General features: G+C 38.5%; 1 protein-coding gene across 1 annotated transcript in view; it reads left to right on the forward strand.

The window, feature by feature from the left end:
- ches1 (checkpoint suppressor 1) overlaps positions 1 to 20,175 on the forward strand; it is a 51,464-nt gene that overhangs the window by 26,610 nt on the left and 4,679 nt on the right. Inside the window, exons 3-4 of the mRNA XM_077710231.1 lie at positions 9,531 to 9,682; positions 15,353 to 15,411. Of these exons, the coding sequence (XP_077566357.1) occupies positions 9,531 to 9,682; positions 15,353 to 15,411 (211 nt within the window). The remainder of the gene's footprint in view (positions 1 to 9,530; positions 9,683 to 15,352; positions 15,412 to 20,175) is intronic.

The following is a 20,175-nucleotide window of genomic DNA, read 5'->3' on the forward strand; positions in this document are numbered from 1 at the left end:
AGGAAAGGCCAAGGTTGCCATGGCTTTGTTTATAAACAGGATTCCTCTCTTTCTCAATAATATGCCCAACGACAAATGTTGTCAACAGATTCCTGGATCAGTATTGTAAGGTTATAAAGAATGGAACCCTCAAATGTAACAATGTTGTTTTACCATGTTAGATGAGATTCAAATGTGTATTGTTTTAATTCGAATTAGTGTGGCTTAATTTTCAGCCATATCTTTAATGGATGGGTCTCTAAACTATTCCACAAAAGGCCACAGTTGCTGTAAAATTTCATTCCTTTTTAAGAATCTGGTATCATACAAGTATAATCATTTAATTGCAGTCAGATGTCCCTTTTTTATGTTTGTGCTCTAAAGATTGGACCAATATATTATTCACTCCCTAAAATGCTTGTCTCTCAAAGCACATGCATTTCATAAGAAGACTGGTTGCACAGTTTATCGGTGGATTCTGACTAGACAACTGACAATAAATGCCATAATCTGTCTGAGTTTTAAGTTTTGAGCTAAAAGCCAAAGTTACATTTCACATCAGAAAGGGGATTTTCACCAATCCTCTGAGTGGTTGCACTCGCAGTGCTCAAATGTGCCCTGTTTTGGCCATAAGCATCCAAATTAAGTTTCTATGACAACCAAGTTCACCCTGACTTGTTCTGTCTCAGCTCTGGGAACACATGAGAGCGCACGTGTTGTCTTGAAAATTACAAAGAATGTAAAGGGCCATAATATACCGCCTATTAAAATATGACATAACAGTGTCAAAAGGGTTTACGTTGACATCGCCATTAACACGCTTACCTGACAGCACTAGTTTAAACACAAAATGACACAGGCTTGCGAGTACAGCAATTGTGTGACATGCACGACATGAACAATGAAACGCACCAAAAAAGAAAATAGAGCTAAGACAATAGACACCCATTTTCTTCTTTTACAGTGGTTTCTGCATCTTTTGTCTGTCTTTTTCTTTGTCCGTCTAAGACTCAGACGGAGCCTGATTCACTTCCTTGGACCATTAAAATGTCTTAGCTGGCCCCTTCCCAACTCGGTACTGAGTGAATTGTAGTATGTTAAAATGCTTAGGTAAAATCTTGTTTTCTTAAGAAATAAAAGCACAAAGTACTTGTTGCACTTTGAAGGGAGGAACCATTTTCCCAACTTAACATTGTTATTGGACACTTTTAAAATAACCTATTTGGTCTGTTGTTTAAACAGATGTTAAAAAAGTGTCAAAACTCATAGCCTTTTATGGGTTTTTTTTGCACATTTGGATAACATTTGCACTACTAAGTTAAACGTTGTTCAGAGAAGTAGTTTCTTTTATATGTTCCATATGTTATTTATACTTTGTGTTGGATTGTTTTTTCATATTTTACTTTTTTCCTAATTCATGCACAACATTTTTGAGCTGTCATTTTAGTGGCCATGAAGTATAGCAGTTGTCATTGCTGAAGCCATCTAACGTCTTCTTTTGTGAACGACCACCTACGGTAGTTGAGTTGGAGCAAATCGTCGCCTTGATTGTGCCTTAATTCTTTCCAGATGTGCTTAATCAAAAATCTATTCCACGCAATCAACTGAATTCTTAATGAGAAATTAATTCTATCAGTCTAATTGCACGTGGATCCATGCATGATGTTTCAATTCTAAAATGAGCTACCTCTTAAGGCTTTGTTTGACTTAACAGATTCTAGTGTAGCAGCTATGTGGCTTGACTTAACATTCATTCATTCATTTTCTGAGTCGCTTATCCTCACAAGGGTCATGGGGGGTGCTGAAGCCTATCTCAGCTGACTTTAGGCAGCAGGCAGGTGACACCCTGAATCAGCATATAGAACTGTGAGGCCCCGCTTGTCTTAACACTTATCCTAAATTGTATTGTTTTACAATTTAAAATAGATCTTGGGTAATGTATGTAAAAGGTCATACACAAAACAAGATGAGGGACATTTGAAGTAACATTTGTTTTATTCTGATTGTAATCTCTGCAAAAAATATTCCGCATGCAACGAATTCCTACATTTTTCGTACTGTCAAATCGGTTTGTAAATTTTTAAGTAAGAAATGTATTAGGATTATCATAGTAGTAGTATTAATATCAGGTCTAAGATAGACAAATTAAAATGGAAGTAGGATTGAGCTCCGAGAACACGTATGTGGACAATATTAAGTAATTTTTTGCTTCACCAGGTCTTCACCAAAATGATATTCTCCTTGGTACATTCTTTACACTGCATCCAGATTCTAAACCATAAGCTGCTTTGTGGATGTAATAAATGTGTTAGCTTGTTATGGTGGGCTAAATCATCCATGTTATTCTCTCCTTGGGCTCTTCCACTAACTGAAATAAATACTCTTTTCAATCTGAAGACACCCTGAGGCAACACTTAAGGTTTAGGGTAAATAGAGTGCACTGTTTTTTGGGTGCACTAACTAATAACCTTATTTTATAAAGGCCCACAGTGCACCAGTTATTTTTGTTGTTTTATTACTGCCGTTTGTGCATTTAGCATGCATTTTTAGGATGTCTTATCTGCATGATTTAAAAAAAACTGAGGTTGTCCATTAAGGAAGCAGCTACATACATTATTTCATAGGTTGGACCATAATTATTGGCAAACCAGCTAGATCGTTACACTTCAGAAATGGAGAATGGAACTTGTAGAAAAGGCAATCTCATAACAATTATAAAGGTAATGAATTACCATTTTAGAATAACAGTCTTAAGCTCATCTGAAAATAATAAAGAAAAATACAAAACTTAGTAGGGTGGTTCATTTTTGCAGGGGCTTTTAACACTTTGTATGTCAAGAATTAAGACTCCCAGAAAATCTTCTGATTAATTTGTCTATCATGCTACTACTTACCATAACATGTCTTTCCCAGTCCTAAACTGTGCTAAATTCAATTAGGTTGACACACAGTTAGTTCTTTTATGTCTGCCTATGCGTTTGAATATGACACACTTATGTCAACTTAAATTATCTTCAAGATCTTTGATTCTCCACAACTGCAATGCATAAACACAAAAAACTTCACTGCAATTTTTATCATGTGGCTATTTTCGATTTGTTCTATTTTTTAAATTATTATTTGTATTATTATTTTGTTGAGTATCAACCATTTCTAGAGAAATCTGATATCAGGAGTCCAGGAGTATTATGCTACATATTCCTTGCATCAGGCTCGGCCCTCCCAAGTCTAAATTTTTCATATTTTACACAAATCAACACTATCAATCAGTCCCAACCAGGGTGTTATTTGCCAATCTAAACTGTGAAAAATGGCGAGCTGTCAATGCAATTCAGTGTTAACGGCTCAACAAAGATGCTGGTTTTATGGGTTTCCTAAACAGAGATGATTTTGGAAATACATACAACCAACGTCTCAGACCTACAAGACTTGCTCATATTGGAGCAACTGCACCATGCCAAAGTTTCCATTTTCCAATCTGGCTTGGCCCAATAAAATATATAATTCTTGTGCATGGTACCTTGAAGTGACACATTGAGTGCTGTTATTGTGAGGGAGTCAAATACCAAAAAGGTGTATTATGATGTTGTGTGTTTGAGACCAAACTACTGCAATGACCTTTACTGTTTACTTGTTTCCACGAATGAGAAACCCTTGGTTCTTTGTTGCTTTTTAGAGGATCGCAAATTGTGCTTTACAGTGTATACCATGTTTGTTTGCAGTCTTCCAAGGTAGATTTAAATACTCAATATGTTGAAGAATGTAACGACATGTATCCAATACAAAATGTTCAACAGTACATAATATGGATAATCCACTGTTTATCTGTACAGGATGTATACTGTGAGTAACCATAGATCCCTGCATTGCAGTAGGTTAATCAGGCTTAAAACCAGACAGTATTTTTGCTTTTACACTGCGGATGTTCAAAGAATTATAGGCAGTCATAATACTTAAGCGCGATAAGTCTTTTTGCTCATGAAATGTACTGGACAACATAACTAAATGATGCCAGCCAAGCACGGAGAGCACCCGTAGAATATTATAGGCTGCAGCAGAGAGCTTTAAGGATGGGTAGTGTTAGGATGTTATACAAGATGCCAGACATTTTATAAATGTCAAGCAAGATACTAACACTATCATCTATATTTCTATATACAAGCGAAATATAACCAGTTACATTACTGTATGGTGTTTTGGCTTTGCTGTGCCCTTCTTTGTTAACAGTCAACGTTTGGTTATATGACTTTATATAGACAATTATAGTTCTGGCACACTAAAAAATATTTTTATGTGTCTTAGTGGATAATTTACTAAGTTTTCAAATACTGAGATTGTGTGTTCACTGTGACAAATTGCACACTGGTCATGGGCATATTGCAGGTGGTGTATAAAGATTGTGAACTTTTACAAAGGTCCAAATGAGCAAGTTCTAAATGTCATGTTTTCTTCATTTGAAATGCATGTGTGGATTTTTGGCAACAGGAATAGAGGTGCTTTTTTTCGTTGTATAAATCTTGGCGATGATTCTGGCAATGATCCCAGATGGATTTTAAATGTAGAGTTGAAAAACGTTTTGTCAAAGCCTTGGGTCAGGGGTGTCCCAACCTTTTCTTCTGAGGGCGACATACAGAAAAAAAAGGCAAGGCACAAAGGCCATATTGACATCCTTCAATGAGAATTTTTAGATACTGATAGTATTTTTTTAATATTTACTTGGAACATTTTATCTCTTTTTGTCAACATAATGTGCCAGGTTTTATTGAAACTTAGTAAATTTGTTCCCAATGCTTTCTATAAATGTCTTCAAGAACATCAAGTATTTCCTGTTTTTATAATTAGTTAGCTTTCAAAGAGCTCTTCAAAAGCTTTTTGAAAATTGGATAAAGATCAGGAAAGGAACCAAAGGTTGAAACTTCAACAGTTTTATGAATTCATAACTTTCTTAATACTTCCCACACAAAAATGAGAGACTTAAAGCTCTGATCTGTCTGATAATACAGGTCTGCTGTTAATTAATTAAAAATGTACTGGCATACTGACTGCGCTTTCTTTTAATGTCATCTTTCATTCTGTAGTAACATAGTGGGCTTAACATTTAGAAAATGTATTTCCTCCTCCTTGCTGCTGCAGTCTGTTGCCTGACTTTGGTGCGAGTAGCAAGGGTTCAATTTCCAGTCTGTTGAGGTGCGATCGTGAGTTTGGATGGTTATCTGCTTCTATTTGCCCTACAACTGATTGGCGACCAGTTTTGGGTTTAGTCCGCTTTTGTCACTAAGACAGTTGGGATAGGCACCTCGTGACCCTGACAAGGCCTTGCAAATGAATTAATGAATTAAATAATATTGACTCACCCACACACACACTCACATTGTTTAATTTAAGTTGTCTATCGATTGTTTAATGTTGGGACTAAGTAATTTTTAAAACACACCTTACTATTAGGGTAATTTTTTGCTCAGTGATGGTCACTATCTTTGCGCTGTGAATAAGGCAATGTGGGAATTGTTTGCAGATTTAAATGCACACAAATTTAAATTTTCTTGCTTCTATTATTATTTTATTTTAGTTGTAAAGATCAGCTCGACCCGATAAACCTCAACTGGAGTGTAATAAACTAAATCAGAAAGTTAATCAAACAAATTCTTCTAGCAATTAATCCATGATGAAAATGATTGTCTTTTAATGTATTAATTGTTCAATCATCTTTTAATTATTGCACTTTGATAGTTATTTTATACAATGTCACTGAACAGGTCTGTGACAGCAAAGCTTTTGAACTGCTCCAATTTCTCAGTAAGACCAGCCCCCAGTGCTTATATAAGACAGGAAACAGATGTTGGCAACATACAACCATCTCAGTCTCTAACCGCCCTTGAATCCACTTTGTTAGCCTTTTGCCCCCAACACCCCTCGCACACAATAGGTAATCCAGGCAAGTTTATTATTTTTATTTTGTATTAAAACAGCATTAACAGCTGTTGGCTTTATATTTTGTCCCGTTATAAAGGACTGCTTGGAAATGTCTTATTTGCTTCACCTTTTTTTATTAACACAGATATGCATAATTCATTTGTGTGAACTAAAGTTGTTTTCTTTTTTTCTCCGGGTCTAATGAAAGTCTTAGGCTATTATGCAGTGAGTGCGGGGTTATCATTTTGAGTTCCGGATTATTTGTTGTATAATCCATGTTCTTCTGTTGCAAGTAACATAGAGCAATGTGAATTTCCCATGACAGAAATGAAACACAAATATTACAAATTCCCCCCAAATGTACTGTTTTTAGATGAGAAAGACTAAATGCCATCAAAGAAAATGAAACAATTCGGAATGAATTACACTTTCAAAGGTCTTGTTCTTTTATTGCCACTCTTGTTCAAGTGCTATTTTTAAATTTAGCCATGCCATTGTCTTAGTGTATCAAACTTGATCTTCACAACAAACTCTTAAAATCGTCTCTCATCTCAAGAACAAGATTATTGATTATGATATATAATGCCTTACTCTCAACTTTATGAATTCCTTTTTAAGAAATTCCATCTCACCATCTCTTGCCTCCAGATGATGCCTGTTGCCAAGGTGACCAAAATAAACTGGGTGTCACAGCCTTTCACTGAATATCGACCTCTGATTGGCTTATCGACCGAGGGTTCTGGAGATTGAGTACTTTGATTGGTTGGCTATTTGGCAGAAGCAGATGGCCCTTTTTTAAGGGAATATTGATCTAATAGGCCGGCAGACTAGTAGATCGTAGGCACTCACGCACATATTTCAATATAAACTCTACACTTGCCTGACAGTCTCGAGGTGCATAGGGGAAATTTGGCCCAGTGGGAGGTCACCTCTGTGGGAGTAAGTGTATGTGTGTGTAATATCATGCTCTCCAGGAGAGGTGTTGCTGGCAGTAATAGAAGCACTCTCAGGCGCAGACCATGCTGGGTAATATCACACTCCCCAGGGAGCTCACCATACACGCTCGGCAAAACAGGCATGGCGCATATGGCATATGTATCACTACACTGATGCGCAGACTAATAAAACTGAGTTTCAGCAAGAGATTTACAAAAAGGTGATTCAAACGATGATTGTGCATTCTAACAAGGTCTGATGCTGCTCCGTTTTTCAAGACAAAGGTCCATTCAAAGTAGAACAGGGTTCGGCGACACAATAAGTTTGACCCTAGGTGGAATTTTTTCCTAGTAATTAGACTAAATAATTGCACAATTTTATCACATGCCTTGACTGCTGATTTTTTCTCATTTATGTTCTTATATTTTGCAAACTTAATTACTGAAATAATCTACTTATCTAATTGAAATTGCAAACTGTTCTGAATTAATGCAGTGGCTCCTTATGTTATCGTAAAATAAAATTTGGGTGGCCGTAGGTTGAAGTCACGATTGTTAATTTATCATAGATTGTCTGAGGCTAATCACATGGGCTTCATTATTGATAGCATTAACAGAGTTAAGCTGCTTAGACGCCATCAATTTATCATAATGGGGGTCTTTAAAAGTACCTTAATTTTTGGACTATAAGCCACTATTTTCTTTCTCCGCTTTCAACTCCATCAATCAGACAAAGTGATAACCTGGTGCTAAAAAGATCAAATGGTTTTCTTTTCAAATTTGGTTGTACCAAGTCAAACCTCAGTATAAGCCAAACAAGGAAAAATATTGGTATACGGTTGTGATATGACCTGACAAATTACAATCATGTGTTTCAAAAGATTTAATGGAACTGTCATGTAAGCATTAGTGGAAGCATACCAATATAAAAATCAAGCAGTTAAATCTGAAGACAGATGTTTCAGAAGTATACTGCAGTTTTACCAACACGTGTATAAAGATGGTAACTGTATAAGTACATTTTATTCAAATTGCATCCCAGTTTTGGAATATTTTTTTCCAATTATTTTTTTACACACAGATTTTGACATGCCTGACATTTTCTTCTTAATAGATTCTGATTAGCCTTTTTTTTGTGTGTGTGTGTGGGGGGGGGGGGACAGAAGTCTGCTGCCAAAACATACAGTATCTCCACCCCATCTATAACGTATCAGAGAGCATTACAAAGTGAGCTGAACATAAGGCAAGGCGCCTTTCATTTCATATTTATTCATACCTCCCTCCCCTCTTTTTGGTCTCTGCTGTATACAAACCTGAGATTTTGCCACATTCGGATGACAAGGCAGATGAAAGAGTAGTGGGAGCTGAGAGAGCTCCAGACAGGCAAAATATTTTCATGGTGACCTGTTTGAAATTCCTGCTCTCTATAATCTATAGGCTGGTTTCACTCAAATTGAGAGCGACAGATTCATTAGGACAGAAGCAGGTCTTCTTTTGATCTAAAAATACACACTCCTGCGGCCTCTGAAGCGGAAAAAAAGTTCAAGAATTTCCAAATGTTTTAATCAGAAAATTCTTCAGAAAAAGACAGAGACAGAAAAACATTAGAGAAGGTGGGATTGATAAATAGAATTACTTTGGGTGTATCGAAAGTTTGTACAAGTGAGGTACTCTGTATGGATAATTGAAATGGGAAGCTTGGCTATTAAATGTGCAGAAAATAGAACGGACATAACAAGTTGGTTTCCAAATTCCTCGCACAACTGCTACTCAGGAGACTTTGTACAAAGTGCTATGTGTGCCTGTGGGGAATTTTTGTCAGTTCTTCCTCAAGAACACCTTTTTTTAGGCCACTAGTAGAGCTTCTTGACTCTCAGATGTTTTAAATCAATCCAGGATCTTCCATGAAAGTGAAGTTGATCCACAAAAATCGTCACTCATGATTAGAATCTTAGAACTGTCAAAAATTGTCACAGAAAGATGAAAAATAGTAGTTGCAATTAAAAGTAGTTTGTTATTTCAACTCAATTGAACATAAATTCATATTTACAACACTAGAATACTACCTAAAATATTACAAAAGAGAATATCAAATATGCACCTATGAGTTAGCAGTCAGTTATAAAAACTTGGCTAACTTTATTTGTTCTTTTCATCCTTTATTAACCCGGCAACCCTTGTGAGGGTAAGTTGTTCAGAATGAATGACTAAATAAATTCTTTATTACCTTTTTGTGTTCATTTTGTTTCGTGCTAAATAATTTGCACTATGTGAAGTGCTCTCTTGAACTTTTTCCTTATTTCCAGCAGTTTTTGTTTTTGTGTGCACTATGACTCTATGGAATTTATAGTTTCCAATTAACCTCACAAGTTTTTTGGGGGGTTGGCGACAAAAGCTTGATTGTCCTCCTTAGTCAATTTCATATCGTTTTTCTGTGTGTGGAAGTCTGAATCACCCAGAGAAAACCCACACATGCTGGAGAACTGTCAGTGATCCAACACTATGAATGATTAACACTACACGACAACATGACGTTATGTAATGTCTTGTTCTCCTATTATGTACACATTTGTTAGGTCAACATGATGAGATGAATTTGTTCATTTTGGGACTTTGGAGCTGGCTCAGACCCAGCTGGTGTTCTGTGTTTGATCTGTGTCTAAGCATTACTTTCACTGACATATCTCTCTCTTTTTTTTACAGAGCATAGGAAAGGGATCTCTATGGTCAATAGACCCTGAGTACAGGCACAACTTGATCCAGGCTCTCAAGAAAACACCTTACCATCCCTACTCAACGGGGCTTCCCCCTCCTTCCACTTCTCCACCAGCTTTGTCGCAGACATTTCACCACAGGTATAGCAACTATTGATGTGGTATGTGATTAAAAATCAAGACAATTTACAATATGTTAATCTGTATGTTAACAAAATTGTCTTGGGAAATAAACCGCATGTCAAATAACTTTTAAAAAAAGAACCTCAGCAAAACTGTAAATAAATACATACATACATAAATTTATAGTAAAATAGTAGAATTGTACCATTGAAAAAACTGTAAAATCTTACAAAACACATAATTTTGTGATAGATTTGAGTGATTTTTTGAAATGAATATTGTGGGAGACAAAATATTTTTATTTTACACTGTGATACATGGGATTAGGATGCACACCATCATCTTGGTTGCAAAGAATGAAATGAAATGTTCTTCTCTGCGTGGTCAGCTATGTTAATTTTGGCCTTCAGTATCTTTTAAATTTAAGGCATAAACCATGTTCTGTTGCTAACCAGTTTAAAGCAATGTTGGTGGAAAGGAAATTAGTCAGTGGCTGCATTAGGGTTAAAAAAATAAATAAACCTAGAGGATTTATATTTGTGCATAGCCAAAGGTTTTTGATTCAACTTTCTTTTCTTTGCATTTTCCGACTTGGCATTGATTACAGTTTGAGGGACGTAGGGGGTTGCCAACACAATGGACAGTAAATTGTTGTTGACTTATTTTCTGGAGGAACAAATAGCAGATGGAATTGCTTCACCTTTATCCTTTGCATTTATTTTCCTGATATAACCTCATGCATAATGCACATTTTGGTGAGGGCTAATGTATGACTTTCTCCAAAATCTGACAGAAATACACAATGACACTACCACTACTAGAATTCAGAAACTCTGGTTGAGCGGTTTCTGTTTTCTAGTTAAATGGTTGACTAATCCATTAACAAAAAAAAAAGTTCAATTGGTATACAAGTAGAAAAAAAAGCCATTGATTAACTCTGCTCATCTTGAGTATTAGCATCTACTTTTCTTCTTTTCTGTGCCTTTTTGTCTTCATCTGGTGTTTCCTCAGGCATTGAATAACAATCCCGCCCCATCTTTCCTTAAATCTGTTTGCATGCTGCTTTCATACAACAACAATCCCACCCCATCTTCCTATTTCTTACATCCTCAGGCAAATCACAGGTAAAAACAGTGCTTGCCTTTTTTCCACTTTCGTGATTCAACACCTAGTCCCTCCCCACTCTCCTTAACGCCTCTCCACTATCTCCTTCCCTTTAGGTCACATTCGTGTTTCCCTCCCTCTCCCTTCAGCTAGTTTTCCAACACTTTATTTTCCTGATCTCTTAATTTATCCTCTTGCTTCCTCCATTACTCTTTTTCCTCTTTAACAGTACCCAACACGCTCTTCTGATTCTTTTAAGATCCAACATACAATTCTTCTCACCCTGAGGCAAACATAATAAACACACAGGGTGTCCTCTCTTTTTCATCCGCTTTCCCCACTCCATTCCTCATACTTTCCCTTTTCCACTTTATCATTCAATTAATTTCTCCTTTGTCTTCATTCATGTTCCCTTCCACACCCTCTTGTAGCACACACCTCCAACTGTTTCATTTCAAGCGTTTTTCAAGACCTTTTGATTCCGCCACTATTCGCTCCTACTTCTCAGACCTAACTCTTCTTCACCTCCCCGTGGATATGTCAACGAGAGGCACTGTTAGTCGGCTTTTTCTCCTTTTGTCCACTTTGCCTTTTTTTTTCTCTCCCCTGGAGTAAAGTCCTGCTGCTGTGCTACCCCACAACCGAGTTGATCTGTGCAGGTTGGCTTGCAGAGCTGGTGGACTGTGTAAAACAGAATACTCGGTTCACCGTAAAATGTAAAAGTGTCATTTTGAATAATGAGGTATAGGGATGTGGAACAAATTGGAGGCCAGATCGGGAACATGAGGGAGAGCTGAAGGTTACAATAAGGAGATGTTGGAGTTGCAGTCATTTGCATGGTGACCCACAATAGGATCTGCGACACAGTAAGCGAGAAGGGTTCATTTCGGGGTTAGATAGAAACTGCTGCTCCCCTGGGATGAGGTACCTGCTGAGTAAACTGTGAGTCTGCAGGTGTGTTTGTTTATTAGTTCTGCATTGAGATAATTCTGCAAATTATGGGAATTTTGACGTGACAACAAGCTATATTTATTTTTGGCTTATGCAGCAAAATCTAAATGTATTAATACTTATCCACGTTGTTGTCGTTTTTCACATTTTCAGTTCAAAACATTTGACGTCAGCACCTAGTAAATTCGATTATTGTACTTCGGCACATTACGATTTTCAAATTGGATGACAAACCACTTTATTAGTTTTGAGACTCATGTTGCTTCAAGTTTGGAAACCGATTGATGGCTGCATGTTTTAATTAATTAGGTATGAGTCCAATTTAATTATTGTCGCCCTGGCACTGTAAGTGGTTTAAATTGGTACAGTTTCCATTATAGAACACCAATAAATCACTACAGATGCCTCAGATTGCTTATTTAATTGATGTGTAAATAATTGTGCTTTAGCAAATCTATCCAAAAGTGTCAAGCTGATTTGATTTTAAGTTAATTGATACATATTTTGTTTTCATTCTTTCTCCAAATGCAAATGCCAAAGGACGCTTGGCAGCAGGCATCTGTCACTACTGATATTTGCTTGTTATTTGATTACAGCTGGCAAAGTGCAGAAATGACTAGTTGCCTTTAAGTGGTGCCGTCAAACTCCTCACAGCTAAACAAAACTTTTAATGCAAACATTGACCCAGTTACATTAGCCTTTTGCTAACTTCCATTGCTGCTCTTTATTTGCGTTTTTGGCTCATAGAATAAAGAAGCACTCTTTGACTCGGTATCAGACAAATCTTAAACAGTGTACCCCCAAAACATCTTTTGAAATATGTTTACCCATACTTGAAAGCTTTTTTATGGTAAATTCGAAGGAAGCTCCCTTTTGAGCATTTTCTTCTTGTTTGGTTACGGAATCATTGCCCAGCTTTAAAAACACAGAGAATGAGCATAAATGAGGGAATTAAGTAGGTGCTGATGGGTATAGAAAATGACTGATTTAAAATAATTGATTGTTAGTTGTTAATGGAACATTGGCTGAATAGATGCTTGTTTGACTTTTCTTAAAATATGGGAAACTTTTATAAAGATATACATCTAATGCCTGTGAACAATCATTCCCCAAAAATGTATGCAAGGTCCAACAAAAATCCAAATCGAGTAGACTATGAGCAAAATAATACCTAATTGTAACAACTACAAATTATGGAAAGAGTTGCCGTAATTGGCATAAATGCTTAAACATTTTAAAAACATCCATACATTTTCTCCACGTTTTAAAAGTTTGACTTGGCCACTCACTGTTTGGAATCTAATATAAAACCCAAACAAGAAATCCCCTAACCTCTATTCATATACTACTATTTTATCATATAGATTTATAAAGCTATCTATTAAGCTTTTTATACCTATAAATGCTATAAAGGGAATACCATCTCTTTTATTGTTATGGCCACCGAGTGAATTGTAAGAGAAAACTGAATTTGTGTCTTGACGTGGTTAGCCAGGACTCTCACTGAGCATTTTCCAGGATTTCTGAGATAGTGTTTATCAGATCATAGGCATTTTCTGTTGTGTTTTTTTGTCCAGGAGCTGCCTTATTTGCGTAATAACTTTAAGCTTGTGAATCAGTTAAAATAAGTTTCCTTGTTTCACTTGGATTTCAGTGGATCTACTCAATACCAAACCATATCACCCTCTGAAGAGCTCTCATTCTCAAGACTATTATTTTAGAAAGTGTAATAATAATAATAGTAATGGTTTCACAGAAGCTCCATTGTGTTAAGGTCAAGGACTGTCTCAAGCAGCTCAACGCAATTCAGAGCAAAGAGAAGGAAAAGGACTGGTTTGACTGAGATGAGAAGATGGAAATGCTTTGTTCTCCCATTTGAATGTCGCTCACACCTGAGCTTTTCAGGGTCATGAAAATTCACGCTGCATAAGGCACCCTACCAACTCCTCCTGGTTTTGTGTTTGTCACCTCTTCCCATTCTGCTGGTGTGCACCAAATTGAGTCCACCAATTTCTTTGTGTATTAATATATTCATGACTAAATGGGTGTGTTCTTATGCACGTGCCTGCAAAAGGGAGGGAGAGGGAGAGTATGCTGGGTAGGAGGTCAGCTCCGTGGTGCATTCCTTCACACCCCATCAGCATCTGGATGAGAGGAAACGAAGGAGGAGTGGAGGATGGATGTCTCAAGGGGTATGTAGAGGATCTTGCTCTCTAGATTCTACCTTCCTTTCTCCTCAAGTCTCCTTCCTCCTTTTCCTTAGAGGAAACACATGAGGGTGTGGGGTCTGTTAGAATGAGCATCCACCACAAGTTTAGCCCATCGCCCAATACATTAAATGCTCAGCACGTTGCCTTGGCAACGGGAAACGCCACCATGGCAACACATGTAAGTCAGGTGCTGTCGCACCGCGAGGCCATTTGTTGAGCAAGTGAGAAGGCGGCACGTGGATGAGAAGAAAGAGAGGAAAGGGGGTGAGATTGGCGTGGGGTGGGGTGGTAGGGAAAACAGACAGGCTGTTAGCGCAGGAAAAATATGTTATCGCCGTGGCAACGCAATGTGGCAACTCTCCATGGCAACAGCAGGTGGCTCAGGGCTGAAATGTGCAGCTTTTGCGTTTTGTGCGGTGTGTGTATGTGCGCGAGCGGGAGTGCTCGTGCCAGCCTCTGGTCCATCTTTCCCCTGCATCTGGCGAGGTGAGAGCCACATCATAAGCACAGACGTCCAAATCCTCTCATTCAGCAGCTTAGCGCAACATAAAACAGACCTCATATGACAAAGGAAACTCTCATCATGAGTGGAGATGAGTGGGATGCTTTTTCGAAGTTCACACCATCTCCAGGTGTTATTTGTTTGGCCCGTATGAGTTTATTTTGTTTGTGCTGAGATAGGGCCATGCTGTCAAATGTTTTGAATGCGGGAATTGTAGTTCATTGAAGAAACAAAAAAAGAAGAAAAGAAGAATATCCAGACATGACTGCATTACCTGGAGGAATATTTCCCCTCTACATCCTAATCTTTTTTTTTCTCCTCCACCTTGCTGGAATGACTTCAAATTCCCCGAGGACTAAAGTATTGTGTGTGTGCATGTGTATGTATTAGGGAAGATGTCTCCATCTATGTGAGAAATACTGTCATTACCTCCCTCATTAGTGGTGCAATGATCACCTAAACTGAATCCCAGGCTTTGTGCGCTACTTCTCTGGATGTGTGTGCAAGTGTGTGTGTGTGTTATGTGTCAGCCCTCAGCTAAAATTGCATTTAAATGTGTCACTCTGTAGGCATATTTATCTTAAACATGCCTTTGTGACATAAGCATGTGTTAAGTGAGAGTGCGTTGATTACTTTTTCTCTCGTTGGATATGTGCGGACCCGTGGGTAGCGGTGGGGGGTTGTCATGAGAAATTACTCCCATGGACTTTCAGCAGCGAGGCTGTAATTCTCTGAGGTAATCACAGGGAATAATGGCAACAGTGGGACACCCGGGAATCTAATCACTATAATCAAAAGCACAGGCTTATGGGTTCAAATTCCTGCCTTGCTATCTTGCTCACAATAAAGCCTGTTAGGCCGCTTGACGTGTTCCGATGGTTGACCACTTTTCTTTCTCTCCCCCCCTCCATACTAACGCAGTCCTCCATTGTGGGCGGGGAGTCCCCTCTTCAGGAAGAATGGTGGAGTCCTCCTACAAGGTACAGCTTTTTTTTGCCTATCATCCTTTCTTGCCTTTTTTTTTTTTGCTTCACAGTCCAACTTCTACCCGAAAGTGCCAAATGTGCAATCATCTAAATTCCAAAGCTGTCTTTCTAAAAGCGCATCTTGAGAATACCAAGTGTAGAGTTCTGACACTTGGCTGAATGCATGTGAAGGAATGCTCTCCTACAGCGGCATATTTGAAAGTTAAAAATAAATATAAAAATACTAACCGATTGAGACACATCAATTGAAGGGGTGGATAGAGAATGTTATCAGAGGATGGGGAGCAATCCCCTTGTCTGCTTTTCCTCATTCAACACACAACAGGCATTCTTCTTGTCTCCCTCTTTTGTTGTTATACACCGCTTTTCCATGTATTTCCCATTATTCCCCTTTTCCCGTCTTCCCTCCCATCCTTTCCTTTCCCCGGTGGCTGCTCGGCTGTTTAAATGGACATTCAATCCCAATCAGGAAGCACTCCAGGAGCTCGCCGACCCGCCGAGCCCTAAATGGAGAGGGAAATGGATACATTAGGCGTCTGCACCGTGCCCTCCGTCGTTGCTGATAATGGAGTAGTAATGGTCAAGGAGCCAAGGTTGGGAAGAGTGTCTAAAAACCTGAACTCCCTTTAGATGCACAGTCTAAGAGTGACATGTCAAAGCAGCTTGGAATTTTTAGAGAAAGGCAGAGGTGATAACTTAGACAAGTACATGTGGCACCATGTAGGTCTGGGTCCAACACAATTAATCTGGACATTAATTGAATATTTTGGGCTCAACTGGACGATAGAAACTTAACTAATAATCGCATTTCATTAGCAAGAGCACATTCTGGAAGAACTGCCCCAATTTTCTCCTTTATGATCAAAAATATACATTGGAAAATACAATAACTTAACTTCAATTTAACGGAAATATTGAATATTCATCTTTGTCCACTACGTAAAAACATTGATATATGCTGCTGGCTGTGTCTTTTTTCCAAGCAGCTTGTTATGTCATGTTACCTACATCATACAACCTGTCTTGTCACGCTTTAATTAACAGCTAAACTTCATAAATTCTAAAGACAAAGCAAGTGTGGCAAGAAGATACTTGCCTCCCATAATTATCATATCAAGCTCACCATGTGATGCACATTGCTGTACTTCATCAAGTTTACTGAGCAACAAGTTTACTTACATCCATCCATCCATCTGTTTGGGGAGCAGCTTCAGCAAGGATGCCATGACTTCCCCAACCACTTAGTCCATTCATTCTACCGTGTTTTTAGGCCTGGTAGGAAATGTAGTCTCTCCACCAAGATGTGGGCTTACCCTCCAGCCCGCTTTTAGTTATTCTTGCCTGTAACACTTCACCATGGATGCTACCAGAATGCATCTTGATCACATGCCTGAACCACCAACTCCTCTCAATGTGGAGGAGCAGTTTCTTGACTACGAGTCTTTCCCGGATGATCGAGCTTCTCACCAGAGACACCCTGTTGGGGAAATTCATTTCAACCGCTTGTATCTGGGATCATTTTCTTTCGGTCATGACCCACAGCTTGTGACCATAGGTGAGGATAGGAAAATAGATCAACCAGTAAATCTAGCGCTTCACCTTCTTCTGGCACAGCTCCTTCCTCACCATGTATTCACATCAGGCCAGCTGGATTTTGTATTGTCTTTGTCATACTCGTATGCTCATTGGTCAAAAAGCACATAGAATAGTTGAATAATTGTGTGCTTTCCTTTGTCGATTATATTTTTTATATTTTTACATCAAATTTAACTAATCTACCATTTTAGTCGATTTTTCCCAATCACTATATAAAAGTGCACTGGATGCTGAGTCAGCAAATGAATTCATCCACATAAACCAATTCGGTTGATTAGCACTTCAGCTTAATATGAGCCGTGTATGTGGGCGTGTTCATGAGACTTATTCCGATGCAATGATTGAGCGTTGCTTTTACTTTGTCTTGCTCTCGGTAATTCCGAACACGTCAGTCAGCCAGCCACTTAGACAGTTAACTTTATTTTTAAATAGACAATCCACTTAGCTGTTCAGAATAACTACAATCATTTTGAGCCCACAGCGAGCCATTCATTTAGTCAGGTAACATTACTATGCATTCTTCCCTCAGAACTGCATGCGCTTAAACACACACAAACAAACCCAGCAGCTAGACCGAAGGGTAAGGGCCCACTTTTAAACAGTTGTATTGTCAAGGTCTGTCGGGAGTGACCTTTGAACCTCTTTGACTGTGTGACTGAGCACAGTGAGCATGTGCAGCACGCCTGTTTGTGTGTGCTTTTGCCTGTCTGCTACACTCGTCTGCCGGCTGTGTGGAGATGGCTGCCTGCAGGGCCATGTGGAACTCATTTAACAGGAGTATGCGTGTGTGTACGGCACATGAGTGAAAGGAAAGGGACTGGTTGGCTTTTAGAGGTTTACTTTCCCTGCAAAACACGCAGGCAGTGACAGTGACAAAGATGCACAAAATACAGACTGAAAGGTATTGAAGCTGACCTTATGTAGGAAGAGAGTTGATCATTTTCTCTAGAGAAAAAAACAACTTTTCACCTTGATCAAGAAAGTAAGGATTTTTAGAGCGTTGGGTATTGTCCAAGAAAGAATCAATAAAACCTTTATGTGGGAGTCTGAATTTTTCACAGATGTGAACTTTTTATGATGTTTAATATTTCGCTCAAAATTCTTAGAGCAGCATCATTTTTATTGGCTAAGCATTTTAAAACTCATGGGAGGCCCGGTGGAACGAGTGGTTAGTGTGTTGGCCTCACAGTTTTGGGTTCCTGGGTTCAAATCCATGTCACATCCACCTGAGTGGAGTTTGCGTGTTGCATCAGTAGCTTTAGTCTTGGTCTTTTCTTCCAAAAGACTTGATCTTGATTAGGTATCATAGGTTTCCGGTTTCGGTACAAATTTCATTACGGTCTTAGTCGTGATCAAGCACAACCCTACACTATGTCCTCTTTTAGATCTTTTAAAGATGTGGTTTATTTTAGAGTCCCCTTCAGTCAAAGTACGGATGTCTGGCAGGTGTCTTGTGTTCATTTGACTGATCAAATGATTTCATGAGGCCAGATGTCAGAGCATCAAGCATGTTGTCATTCAGTCGTGAAATGGCTATTTCTTAGTAACTGGGACAATGAATAATATGTATATCGGAAGAAATCAGGTATATGACGTTACTTTAAAGATATGGAAATATCTTACACTTCAATTTTTCTTCAATTTTAGCAGATGTCAAGTTTGTCAGTCAGTTAGTTAAAGCATTGATAGATTTGCCAAGTGAAATTTTGATTTAGCTTTTGTTCAGCTTATTTAGTTCTTTTGGCATTGGCGCCCGCCTGAATCAGAAATTCGTCAGGGCAATGTTCCTTCTGACTGGGCAGATGGTGGTACTTTGAATAAAGCTTGTTTTTATGGTAGTTACCAGTTTGATTTTCAAACAATGATATGGTCTTCTGATAACACTTACCATAACCTGGTGTGAAATGTTGCTAGTCAATCACCAAGAGGATGTTTGTGGTCATCCTGCATGGTTTGTATCCATGTTTTTTTAGGTAACCATGCCTTTTTGCTACAGGGATGGTATACATGCTTAGAAGGAGATATAAGTCATCACTATACACAGAAAGATCAATGGGAAGACAAAGCAAAGAGCGGCAGATACCATTACACAGACATATCATTTTCCATGCAACTTGGACTTTAGCTCCTTGCATCTTGTCTGTCTTTAAGTGTGTGTCTTTGTGAGGGTGTTTGTGTCAAGGACAAATGTGGTGTTCAGGAGTGTATTGCTGAGCACAAAGAGTCCTAGTAAAAAAAAAAGCATTGTATTTCTTCTCCAGACTTTTATTTCAACCTCACTCAAGTTATCCTTTTACTTTCTCTACCTATGCATGCTTATCACTCTATGACATGTGCGAGGGTAATCGTTGCTATGGCAACCTAAAGCCTGGCTGGAGTTTGAGGTGGGGAGGTTCGGGAGGCGAGGGGAGTGGTGGGGGCTTCGTGTAGACCCAGGGAGACCTACTGCACTGACCACATACACAAGCAATCAGCGAGTGATCAAGATTAAAAAAAAGAGACCGTGTAGGGACTTATAAGGTTATGTGGAGCAGAGTGGAAGACATCAGGGACAGAGCCACACTAACTGGACTCAATAGGATTACTTTAGGCATAAGAGCAAAGTGAAAGAGCAACAGTGACATACCTCAAACCTATTATGCACTATGTCGTCTTTGAAATATGCTTAAGAACCAAATAAATATAAGGACATTTTGCCACTGGATGGATTATTAGTGTGTTCTAGTAAAACCCTAGTTTTGCAATTGGATGAAATTCATCCTTGTAAAACTGAGCATGAGCTGTGTGACATTCAAAAAGAGAATAGAAAAAAGGATTTGTTGTTGATTATGGTGTGCAATATTTGGCTGTCTACATGACATCAACAATAAGAAATGAGCGACGTCCACACCCCTGATTATAGACGTAGGTACAAACCTGGATCTCCTGACTGTGAGGCTGACATTGTTTTAACATGATTTCACTGTTGGGCTGAAATATTACAGCTCCATTATGTCAAGAGAAGAAAAAAATAGCTTCATTTATCCAAACCTGTACCCAGAAAGTTTCACACAAGCAGCAAACCAACAAACAAACCCATGAAAACAGGAGCTAGCCCCCCTGGTGGATGTAACAAAGCTGTATTGATGTGGGGCTTAGTGTTTGTAGCAGCTTTCAACAAGC

Source organism: Stigmatopora nigra, chromosome 2, assembly GCF_051989575.1.
Source record: "Stigmatopora nigra isolate UIUO_SnigA chromosome 2, RoL_Snig_1.1, whole genome shotgun sequence".
Lineage (NCBI taxonomy): Eukaryota > Metazoa > Chordata > Actinopteri > Syngnathiformes > Syngnathidae > Stigmatopora > Stigmatopora nigra.